Source organism: Diadema antillarum, unplaced genomic scaffold (assembly GCF_040938485.1).
Source record: "Diadema antillarum isolate AM-2024a unplaced genomic scaffold, OU_Dant_1.0 scf00000186, whole genome shotgun sequence".
Lineage (NCBI taxonomy): Eukaryota > Metazoa > Echinodermata > Echinoidea > Diadematoida > Diadematidae > Diadema > Diadema antillarum.
The window spans coordinates 27,239-40,152 of record NW_027271075.1 but is presented as its reverse complement, the minus strand read 5'-3'; the positions used below and the strand labels follow the sequence as shown (position 1 = coordinate 40,152).

At 39.1% G+C, this 12,914-nt stretch overlaps 1 protein-coding gene across 1 annotated transcript; it reads right to left on the bottom strand.

Moving 5' to 3' along the window:
* Positions 1 to 2,408: 2,408 nt before the first annotated feature.
* LOC139723313 (translational activator of cytochrome c oxidase 1-like) lies at positions 2,409 to 11,942 on the bottom strand. The gene is made up of 6 exons (XM_071634574.1): positions 11,846 to 11,942; positions 9,989 to 10,521; positions 7,106 to 7,218; positions 6,164 to 6,294; positions 5,160 to 5,346; positions 2,409 to 3,398 (listed from the first exon to the last, which is right to left on the bottom strand). Exons 2-6 carry the CDS (start codon positions 10,488 to 10,490, stop codon positions 3,189 to 3,191), a joined length of 1,143 nt encoding a protein of 380 aa, XP_071490675.1. The 5' UTR covers positions 10,491 to 10,521; positions 11,846 to 11,942; the 3' UTR covers positions 2,409 to 3,188.
* Between the last annotated feature and the right edge of the window lie 972 nt (positions 11,943 to 12,914).

Here is a 12,914-nt window from a genome sequence, read left to right as displayed (position 1 = left end):
TGAGAATTTTGAATTTTGCCTCAATTTCATATAGCAGGGACATTGGACTGTACCAATAAGAGGCAATGATGAAAATATTTCGGAAGTCTCTAATTGTCCTGCCCAGATAATCTCCATTAACTATCCGTCTTGTTTTCATGAAATCAATGCCAATATCTCAAAGGGACTGTACAGTACTGGTTGAGGTGAGGATTCAGCTTGAAACGTTTTGCGAGAAATGAAACCACTCCATGAAATTTTAAAGAGCATAGAATTCTAAGCGGAATCAAAAGTTTATTTGACGAAAATCGGTTTTGAAATGACTGAGATATCTAAAAACAAGGTAAAACAAAGAGATCCTAATAAAAGACGTGGCCCGTCAATTTATTAGGATTGCTTTTCTTTTTGGATATCTCAGCCATTTCAAGACCAATATTCATCAAATAAACATTGAATCCTTCTTGAAATTACATGCTCTTTCTTATTTCATAAGAGGTTTCTCATCGCAACTGATTGACAAATTGCCCTACAACGACGTCGATGTAGGGCAATTTGTCAATCAGTTGCAATGAAAACATCTCGACGGAAGAAAATCATGAATTTGAATAAGGTTTCTCATTATCTCACCAAAAAGTGTTATAAACCTGAAGTTAGGTCTCGACCCAAACTATACAATCCCTTTAATACTTAGCCTTAGATAAATGTAGATTTTTTCCGTTGTAAAATCCTAGCAGAGATGACCGTTACGTGGCTAATAGCTGCTGTTGCTAGGTAATCAATCACAAATTTGTGAGAGGTTGGAAAGTGATGGCATTATCCTCTCATTCAGCTTGCATATGAAGGTCAAAACCAACATCACTGTTATGTCAGATCATGTCCAATTTCTAACTGCAATACCTTTCTTACATTACTCTAATATCATAAATCAGAATTCAATTTCACTTAACCTGTACAATTCTCGTCTCTTTAATCTGTTGAAGATGAGTCCCGAGTATATTCGGGCAGGTGTCTGTGGGAAATGTGTGTTATAGCAATATCAGCCCGTCCTCAACGGGTTAATCTACTCCATTCATAAATCACTTTTAACATGGGATGGCACTGACCTTCACAGAAATTCAATAGGCCTGCCACTCGAGGCGAAGTACGCTGTGTAGAATTGCAAATCAATTTGATATTCATCTTACAAATGCATTGCGAGATTTTTTTTTCCCACAGGTAATATGCACCTCACATTGTCCTTGGGGCTCTGAGTTCCACTGCAAACCAAACATGTTACAATAGACTAGTACATAATTTCCCTTTGGGCGTGAGCACAAGAAGGTCATTTGTGATAACAGACATGGTGGTTTTTCAATTCACTGAGATTATAAGCATCTGTAATATGATTATTTATGTAATTTTCATAATTAGTGCTTATCAGCACATCCACACGACAGCAAAAGAAAATTTTCATAAAAGCCTGGTATTTGGCAATACTAATCAAAAAGGTTTAAATGCATTCAATGCAAAACAATGAAATTGATGCTTCCCCTAGTGTAAATTGATGGGCCCTTTCTAGTCACCTGGTCTATACAGCCTAATTCTTTGTTTGAAGATGAATTCCACAAATTGCTATGTCAGGGAAGGTTATGCATCATATCACAGTGACGAGCGAGGTGCCTGACCAACTGAAAGAGAGAAAAAAAGAAAGGTCATTTGGGAAATGTGCACATGAGCTAAGTACAAATTGACTCTTAAGACTATAGAACTACCACAGCAACATCAAAGACTCTTGTAAAACTGATTAGCTGTTGCTGTGGATAGTTTGAGCTTTGGCACACATATGATGAAGTTTTATAAGCAACAAGTCTTCCAAGCACTTTCGGGAATCTCCAGACCTCTATAAGAAAATATTGGGAAACCTCTTCATACAATGGCACAAATCATCACTGGGAACCGCCAAATAATGCAGTACAATTTCATACATTTTTTCAAAGAGTCGTACCCAGTACAGGAACACAGTAGAGGTAAGTCTAGGCCACAATCCACCCAGTTTAATGTGGTTGAAAATGTGATTTCTAAATCAGCTAACTTTCAACATGTGGCACATTTACACTTGCATGAACTTTGTTTGCTTTCCGTAATGGCAAAAAGTGTGGAAGCTGACACGATGCCATCATTCCGCAACTTGAGCGCAATGGAAGACTAATTAATCACACTTGGTACCTGAAATGCGAGAACTTTGCACCAATAAAAAGGGAAATCAGCCAACGAGTGAGAAACAAAAGTTTGACAACTTCTATATGTCATAGTTCCGAGTGTGAGTGAGATGGGACTCACAGGTTAATGAGAACTTCCCAGTGAAGGACCAAGCTGTAATTTGCCCTGGTACTCACAAGTATGGGAAAGGATCCTTGTGATTGGGAACTTCAAGACTCTTAGCTGCGCTCTCTTGACTGCGATCTATTATCAGACTGCGAGCTCCTTATGAAATTGAAGGTTCAGCCATTCAATCTGTCAATTGCTCAAGTTTGTGAGCCAACTTTGCTTCATTCAGATGGAACAAGATAAAAACACTATAGAAAAATTATTTGAGGATTTAGAGAAGGCCATGGAACACTGTTACTCACAGGAGGTAATTGTAATTATGGGTGACCTTAAAGGGGATGGCTAGTAACTGATCAGTGGGAATCAGTGGGAATGCTGGGGATGATTGTTCCAATCCTTGTGGGATTGATTGAAGAGTACATTATATATCTATTGTTGTGTGAAAATTATTTGCTTCAGAATGGTCTCATATTCAAGTAATGTGCAGTTTAATGTTTCCAGGTTAGCATGACTGTACAGTGACGGAGCGATCATTAACGGCCCTTTAACAATCGCCCTGTTACCGTCTATCTGCGGTGCTAAATCCAAATCTTCGGACATGTTTCTGTTCCGTTGAAACTAGGTAAATCATGGCTCAGAAAATCGCTAGCTTCTTGCCTTTCCTTTGATCATTTAGCTTTGAAATTTCAGCAGATGATAGACTACAAAATTATGTCAAAAACACATATTCGATGGTTTTGACCGATTTCGATGATCAATCTGACTTCAAACTTGATATTCTCAGCTCAGCCGTCAACGACTTTCGGATCCTTTTGTTGTGGCGGGTCACATATGATCAGATTGTCATTGTAAATACAAATGTAGTGTCATTTCTGTGGCTTACAGCAGCAATATTTAATAGTTCAGTCCTTGCTGACTATGTTGTCAAATACTCGCACAACCTCTTCATGGTCCTCTAAGGCATTGATGAGGTCTGCGGCTGCCTCCATGTCCGACTCGGAGAGCGCCACCGTGGTTTGTGGCACGTACTCCAGTCCGCTGGACGAGGGACTGTGGGACAGCTGTGCCAGGCCTTCCCTCACAGAGCGCAGATCAGACGGGTCACATATAAACTGTTCAAAGAAAACAAGGAAGTTCAAAGAAACTTTATATTGTAACAACTGTTTGTAGCAATGCTGATTCCTGCATACCTGAAACACTAAACCTCCCCTGACCACAACACTACTTTTCTCCTTTAAAAATTGTGTAAATATTAATGAGTGAACAAAAGGCCTGTACAAGTTAAAGAATTGGCACCTTCGTGTACAAGACATTGATGTTTCAAAAGAATGCTGACATTACCCTACAATGCACAGAAAATAACAGAAATGGTATCACGAAAGTACTTTGTACACATCATGAAATGTCTATGACCTCATGATATACAACTACTGTATATATGCCATATAATAATAATAATGATAGTCAGTTCTTAGAACGCATAATACCATAAGATAGTCTCTATGCATGTACAAAATTAATGGAAACAAAATCTATCCCATTTTTCTCTATTTAAACATGCAATTAACAACTATCAAAAAAGTGAGTTTTTAACACAGATTTTAATTTATCAAAATCTGTAATGCATCTCATACTGAGAGGGAGATTATTCCACAGTGATGGTGCCATTTTCCCAAAAGCCCCATCACCAAATGTCTTAGATTTGACATTTAATTCAGAGAGGAGAATTTTTGATTTTGAGCGCAGATTACGACCAGGATGATATGGCTTGATGAGTTCACTGAGGTATGCAGGGGCATTTCCATGAAAACATTTTAATACAAGGGTCAAAATCTTAAACCTGATTTGAGCTCTTATGGGCAACCAATGAAGACTACTAAGGATGGGAGTTATAAAATCAAATTTCCTTTTATATGTTACAAGCCTTGCGGCTGAATTTTGTATCCGTTGGAGTCCTTTAAGCTAAGAGTCTGGAACTCCAATGAGCAAACCATTATTATTATCCAAATGACTAAAAATAAATGCATGAACCAGTTTTTCTGTAGTTGCTTTATCGAGAATGTGTCTCATCGAGAACGTATTTCAATTTTCCATATATATATATATATAGTGAGTCTAATTTTTGTGAATTCCAACTCCATGACAATTTTGCAAGTGGTTAAATTCCCTCTAGTCGAACACTTCAATGAATGGAGAAACGTATGTGTGCACGTCCCACTCATGTCGAGATCAGAGTTTATATTTTTGTGGGTCTTCAAGTTCGTGAATTGCACCCACCTTGTAAAATCTGCTAAAAATAAAAAACTCCACAAAATATCTGGCATATACAGTATTTGCTCAAAGTCTGACATTGTCTCATTATGTCAAACAAACACTCTGGTTTGCTACCATGAAGTGGTAAATTCTGTTTACTTCATACACTGGAGTTTCTGTGCACGAAGGACCATTAGTGATATACACAAGGAGAACATTTTGTCAAGCAAAAAGTCTTGTACAGTATATATAAGCAGAGGTGAGATGATCCAGCTGTTGATATAAGCACAATCCCTTGCACATTTGTATGAATTGGTACGTGAGACAGGCATACGGGGCATTCACACGTACCAAGATTGCTTAATTTGAAACATGATTATAATTAATTGTGAATTGTGTTTCAAATTAAGCAAACTTGCAGTGTGAATGCAAACTGGAATCATGGAAGGTGATTTGAAACTAATTACAATCGTGTTTCACATGACAGTCCAAAAGCAAAAAGCTAAACCTCCCTCCAATGGCTCATAGTAACCAATGAGTCACCTATGCTTTCTTTCATCACTGGTGCATTACATAACATTTGGACGCTGGCAAAAATCTGGTACACTACATCTACTCACCACAAAAACATTCTGCCCATCCTCATCGACAGACCCTGACACTTCTTCCGCGCCGACCTCAATGGCCAGTTCCTCGGCGGTGTCAAAGGTCAGTGATTCCTGGCCATCCTCCACCTGCGAGGGCACCCTCACCACACCCTTACGCTGGAAGGCGAACATCGCTGTACCATGCTCTCCAAAGACTCCCCTGTATACACAAAAACAAAAAAAGAATTGCAGACAATAAAATCCTTGCTTGTTTATCCACATTTTTCTTTTCTTGTGTTATGGGACCATCGCTCATTCTATTGCAGCTTTAAAGGGGTGCAAGGAAGTCATGTCACTGCAAGGCAAAATCTTTGAGAGCAAGAATGTTCAATCCTGATGACTAACTGAATATGGCTACAAAAAGAATGATGATAATTACAACACTGATGACAAGAAGGAAAACCTATCACAATGGAAGGGGGAAGGGACTTTCGATGTACGGACATCATCGCAACATCTAATTTGTATGAAATTCATCATACACAACCTTTTCACATTTTTTATCTCTTCCTTTCTATGTCCATTTTTTTTTTTTTTTTTATGTGGCTACTACTAGGGAAGCACATAGATGGTTATGAGCAGGCTATCATAGGATCAACAGTTTTGAGTCCCCTCTGAAGGGCTAGCCTACAGCAATAAAATAAATGTCTTGCCTCCGAGAACAACCACGGCTCCTGCCAGGAGATTTGAGAAAGGGACCTCATGATGGTGAGTCTGTGGTCTTACGCACTGAGCCACAATGACTTGTATTTGGTTACAGTTAGCTTGGAGATGGAGTGACCAGTCATTTCTTACTTTCAGTGAGGGCTTCTATGAACTCTACTGGGCACTCATGAGAGAGTTCCGAAGAGAGTTCATCAGAAAGAGAGAATAATCCAACAGTTTTTATCAGGAGTCCTACATGACGTCCTGCAAAACATCCATTAAAAAATCATACCATTCCATCACAGCCGAAACAACCTACAAATGACACATACCCATTCTTGGTGACAAGGTGGCTGAGGGATTTGTGTGTCCTCTTGGTGTTGTCCGTCAAGACGTTCACGAGCATCGATGAGTTCCCCGGCCCGCGGACTTCAAAAGTGGCCTGATTGTCGCCTTGCTTGCTCTGCAAGGATGACAGACCACAGAAGAGTAAATGAGAAATAGGTCCCAGAATAGAAAGGCATCTGATATTATTTGTCCTAACTCACTTTAAACATCATTTGTCCATAGTGAAACTGCAATCATTAGCAAGACATCAAACTCAGCATGAAAGAGTTGAGTTTATAAAGTGTCCTGCTGGGACACAAGAAGGACAGAAGAATGCAGTGTAGTTGTCTACAGATTTGCTACCTGACCAAGGGGAGGGGGGGGGGGGGGGGTGGTGGTTCTAGGTGCAAAACTTAACCAATTGCAGCTTCTTCAAATGATAAGGGTGATCTGGTCAACTTCCACAGTCTCAAAATCAGGGCAAATATGGCAAAAGATGAGGGCTGTACTGTTAACCTGACACACCATATGTTTTCATCCTACAACAACCACTTTACATCACAATTATCATAACAGAGAAAGACAATTCACATATATTTGCATATCCTCCTCAGCGAATAAGTTTTGTCTGTGCCTAATTATTTGAGAAGAATGAAAATTAGTAAAATTTTGTGTGCAAAACAAATGAAGAGCTCTTTGACCCTAGATGACACAGAATTGTCAGGTTGTCTTACTCTCTAAACTTTAATAATTCATAATTTTTTCTCATATGTCTATTTTTTTTCCCTCAAAATCTTAACTGCTCTGCTATGACTTTTCTTTTTTCATACAGAGCAACATAATATCACAATGGAATTTCCCTTTAATCATATTTTGGCTTACAGGCAGTTTGTTTTTCTTTTTCTTTTCATTTTACTTCTGTTGTTTTAACTTTGAGGGATACTCACAGCTGCTGCCTTCTTGATCATTGAGTCCAAAGTACTTCTGGGCATCGCATTGTGTTTGGCCAGGGCCATAACCTGGGCCAGGGCTGTATTCGTCTCAGGATTTGGCCCTCCCTCTGCCATTTAGAATGAAGAGCAGGCCTTTTCAGAAAGGGTCTTGACCCTCTTTGACAAAGACATGAGAGTCTCATGAAATTAAATGTTAAAGTATGTGGCTAATACATACTTAGAATTACCATTGGAACTACATTTCAAACTTTTGTTTTCATCACTGATAGAATTAATGCATTTACAGAATATCCCCTTGGATATTTGACATCTACTTTATTCACTAAAACATTTTGTCATATACCTCAGAACTGATGACAAGGCATGCAGTTTTATACCAACAAATTTAGCTCTTTTCTTTCTGCAACATTTATGATGTTTTGCAAAATGAATCTTAGGTAGGTGTACTAGATTCAATTACACTGTAGATAATATTACTTACCATAGTATACATATCTGATTTATAAGTGCTACTCAAATCTTATCCCACTGACAAGGTTGTAGATACCGAGGCAGGAAAATTGTTTAGTGTGTATAATTTGAAGAGTCTGATTGCACATTGAGTTAAGGCGTTGCATCAAAATCATGACCAGCAGGATCCCTCAGGATCCTGCTGGTCATAAATTTGACGCAACGCCTAACTCCATACAATGTTAAGTTTAAATATCTGCAATCAAAGCTTCTAAATATCAAAGAAAATGATAAAATATGGGATATTTTTCACCATAATGTCAAGAATATTATCATTAGTGGTTATGTTACAAGTGAGGTATTGATGGAAACATTTTATCTTGCTCTATCTGATGATGGGCCTACTTAGAAATGTTTATAAAATGGCGCTCAGCCCATTTTGTTATCAAACTTTTCATTTTCAAGGGTCCAAACACTATTTACTCTTGAAAGATATACAGTGCACTCCCGTTATAACGAAATGCTCGGGACCGGCCGTTTTCTTTCGTTATAATGAAATTTCGTTATAACCGAACAAATACAATATATAACAAAAAGAAGGTAACCACGCATATATCATATTATGTTTGTTGAATACTCATCATACACTGGAAAGCTATGTGAAATGGGATGGTATCGTGGCTTTTTAATTTCGTTTGGATATTACATTTAAAAGAGAGCATAAAGTTGTTTTTGTCACACAATAAGTCGTATAGAAAATGATAGTTTAGGATTCCGTTACAGTTCGCTATTCCAAAGATTCGTTTCTTACTAAAGTTCGTTACTCCGAAAGACTCTTTGTTCCGAATTTTCGAAAGACTCTTTGTTCCGAAGTTTCGCCATTACTGGGAATCCAAAGGTTTGTTCATTATTTTGAAGCTTCGCTCTTCCGACGATTTGTTATTCCGAAAGTTCATAATTTAGATATAAATATGTTATTGTTCGTTTTCCGAAGGCTCGTTGATCGGAAGATGAAATGAGTTTCGTCATTCCGAAGGTTAAAAATGAGAATGGTTCACTGTTCCGAAGATTTTTTAATCCGACAATGAAATAAGGTTTGTTATTCCAAAGAAGGTTTGTATAAATCAAAAAAAAATGCGAAAGGTTAGTTATTTCGTAGGTTCGGTTATCTTAAGACGATTAATGAAGTTTGCGATTCCCAAGTTTTGTTAGTGGACACACCTTTTTTTCACCTTTGGATTAACGAAACTTCTTTTAATGTTCCGATTAACGAAAGTTTAGAATTCCTATCATTTCCTGACTAACGAACCGTCGTAATAAGAACCATATCTCATTGTCGGTTTAACGAACTTTAGTAATAACGAACTGTTTGAATAACGCCAAAATATTCGTAATAAAAAACCCTATTTCATTTCCAAACCAACGGACATTTAGGTGTATAAGAATTTGTGTGTTTTGTAATAAAGTACCTTCGGAACAATAAAACGAACCTTGTTTAATTTCAGATTATAATTTTATTACAATAATGCAAGTCCCCCTCGGAAACTGTGCAGGACACAAGGAGCGAACACGTACACAGTGATGTGAAGCGTTCGCCCATGCAGAGACGCCATAATGCTTATTCCGCTACGTATTTTCGGAAGCGATTCGCATTTCGTTATAACGGAGCACATTTCTTTTGTTTTTATTTGTCAGTGGTGCTCAGAAAAGATTTCGTTATAACGGAAATTTCGTTGTAACCGTGTTCGTTATAAGCGAATTTTGTACCACAGACTTCAATGGCGATAATTTTGGGTCCAGAAGTTTTACTTCGTTATAACGAAATTTCGTTATAACCGTGTTCGTTATAACGGGAGTGCACTGTATACTAGAGGAAGTGCAGTACAGTGTGTTTGTATTTGTCTGTTTTATTACCTCCTCCAAGGGAGGAAGTTATGTTTTCATCAGCATTGGTTTGTTTGTTTGTTTGTCCGTGAGCAAAATGACTCAAAATGTTGTGAACAGATTTGGATGAAACTTACAGGAAAGCTTGAGAACAACACAAGTAACAGATGATTACATTTTGGTAGTGATCTTGCAGTTTGTATGGATTATGAAGGATTTTTTGATATTTTGGCAGGTAGGGTCAATGAACTTGGGAGTTCAAGCTGCGCATTTTTTGACTTTGAGGTTTGCATACTCGCACTTAAGTGCGTGCTCTAGTTTCTGCTAGGGAGAGGGGCGCCACGCAGCTGGAAGTTGATGGCGTAACAGAAGGCTTCTGTATATTGAGCTATTTTCAGCATGCATAGGTATGGGTGGAAATCACTGATCTCTATGGAAGAACAAGATCAATGGTGGAAATGAGTAGCTGGCAGAGGTCTGCGCTCTCAGAGTGCTTCTCTAGTTTCAAGATATTACTCAAATTTTCTTCACAAACTAACATACCTTTGATGGCAACCCTGAGTTGGATCCCAATCTTGGTGAACATCTTGCTCTTCTCGATGTCCTTGGGGCCTTTGATGTACTTGACCTTTGACCACTTGTTGTGTCCAGCCCACAGAGTTGGCCCAGTGTGGACAAGTCTGCCGCTGACCCCCTTTGGCGTCGAAAAGTGACCTATCCGCTCCCCATTCTGGCCGGACAGCACTGCCCCAGCTGCGGACGAGACCCCCCTGCTTGGGCTCAGCGAGTGTGTTTCTTCACAAAACCGACATTGTCTCACACGAGAGGCTGCCGCCGACCCATCCCCATGGCTCACCTGGGGCAGTGGAAGATGCGTGGTTGGTGTGGGTAGGTAAAAGGAGGCAGACCCAAAGACGTGTCCATACTTTGCGGTTGTAACGGCATGCCGCCTACTGTGCAGGCATCTGTGATAGGCAGCCGGGAGAAGTGTGCCAGGCCAGGCACTATTAGCAAGAAGGCGCTGTAGTAAGGATGATGTAATCATGCCAGTCTAGTCATCCGCACCCTGCAGCATGCTAACAAAAAGGGCAGAGCTGAAACTGTACATGCCAGACTGCAATGCAAGAGATGAAGAAACAAACTGAATTCAGACTATTGGGACCTGTCAACCAACATAAATACTGTCAGGAGTTCCAGCTCACTATTTAATAGTCTTACAGTCTGATTTCAAACAGGGAAAAAATAATGCTTCTCTTTATAGCAAAAGATATTGAAAGTGATCTCGATATTCTTCCTCAGTTTTGACTCTTTTTTAAAAACTGTACACATGGAATATTTGAGGTATGGAAATTTTTGTAAAAGTCATGCTCCACTGAATCAGCACAAAGCTACAATACAGGTTTCTGAGAGACTCTGAGATGTGTAACAAAAAAAAATACAACACTTTTACTTTTTGCACTACTTAAGTTAAAGTACTAAGAATGGAAAATGTGAGTGGGTGTTTATTTTGACCAGTTTGCTTAGCTAATAACAAACATTTGAGTCATTGCTCGTATTAAACAAAGCATAAGACTGAAGTTTATACAAGACACATTTCACAGGTCTAGCATGAGATACAGTTATTGTAGCATGACCCCAGGGCGCTGTAACCAGTAACATAAACATGGTGGGGTTGCCGTTGCAGGTACTATTAAGTGGTAGCTGGTAGCAGTATCAGTAGACCTCTACCGGCTAACAATTAACATTCATGATCAATTTAGTTTTGTACTCCACAAATATGAATATGATCTCATGACATAGACTAATACAAATATACCGATACTGCATCCTGCACAAGTGCACTCCCGAGTCCTACAAATTTTTGGTTAGGCCCAGGGGTCTGTTAGTTATGGCCAATACAATGCAATGGAGTTATTAAAGCGTGTTGCCCATGATTCGCCTTTTAGTGCCAGTGGTTTACAAAATTATGCAGTCCACATGGTCCAGTGCAGTGGCAGTGCCGCAGTGGCAGAGCAAGAGCTTCTCATACGCGGTAAATGAAATGGACTAATTTAAAGATGACAAACAAGAATAGTGAAATAAATGAAGTGCCTAGTGAATAGAATACTCATGAGCGTTCATTAGCTGCTGATTATATGACTAACAGCTAGATCTAGGTCTAGCTCTCCCTTGCTTCTCCTTGCATTGATTACCTTAGCCTTGGTTTGAATACTAAATCCCACATCACAGTCCCACCTACTGCATTTCTTGCTACCACGGGGCACTTTACGATTATACTGCTGTAGAACGGCCCCGTGCGCGTGCCGTGCTGATTGAGAGTCGAGTCTTTGCATTTGCAGGCTATACAATACATTGTTTACACTTAGAGAGTATAAATGCCCTAAAAGATTGCAATATTACCAGTCAGTTGAAAGTCCGATATTAGTGGCGATCACTATACTGTCGGGCTGAATAATATCACAGATAAGTTGTCTGCTACAGCTGTAGCAAAAAAGGCATGCGCGTCAACTCCACAGAACTCAGTTCTCTGTGCATGGTCCACTCGCACCGCCATGGCGCGCCAGTCCATGATCCAACCAATTTGCTTCAGTAGCAGAAAGACAGAGAGGGCGCTACAGTACTTTATAATGATTTTGCCTGACTGCATTACAGCACTGTGGGAACGGAGAGATACATGAATTATCTTATTTCTATAATTATGACTGGGAAAGAGCTGTTTGTCTGAACTATAGTATGATAGATATATCGAAAGAGCTTTTGCGTGGTAATACACATGTCCTGTCTTGGAACATGACTACAGCGGTCTGCATCACGTAGAAAACCTATACAGACGATTGACGCTCTGATGCTCCGAAAGTTACCCCTTAATTCTATGATTCATTTCCTTTCCATTGTTCAATATTGTTTTGACGATCCAGAGAAGTGTACTATGTAAATAGGCCTACTTTGCGCTTTCTACATCATGCGTATAATAACTTAATGCGAACCTTTTACAAGAAGAGAAATCAAAATAATATTGGCCAACGAGTAGATGGATAATGCAGACAGACGGATTTAAAGATATCTATATACACATAGATTGACTGATTGATTGATGCATTAGTTGATTGATTGATGATAGATTTTTAAAGATTAATTGTCTGAGCATTTTAGCAATCATGGAAAATCTCTCTTTGGATGATACCTCACATGCAATGTGGTATTCATCTGCAGTTCGGTATTATGTGCACGCGGTATTAATTTGTTGGAAGATTCCACAACCCGATATACTTTTTTAAATGTTTGTGAACAGGTGGCACCTGATGTTCATACAATTCCTGACCTTTAAACGAGGGTCCCGAATTCGAATCCCACAAAGCAATGCCTGCGTCTTTAGTTGAGATACCGTGACATGTTATTTGTACGGTTGTGATAACGGCAAGGCCCTGTGAAAGAGCAGTGTTAAATGATATTATCATTCTTACATATA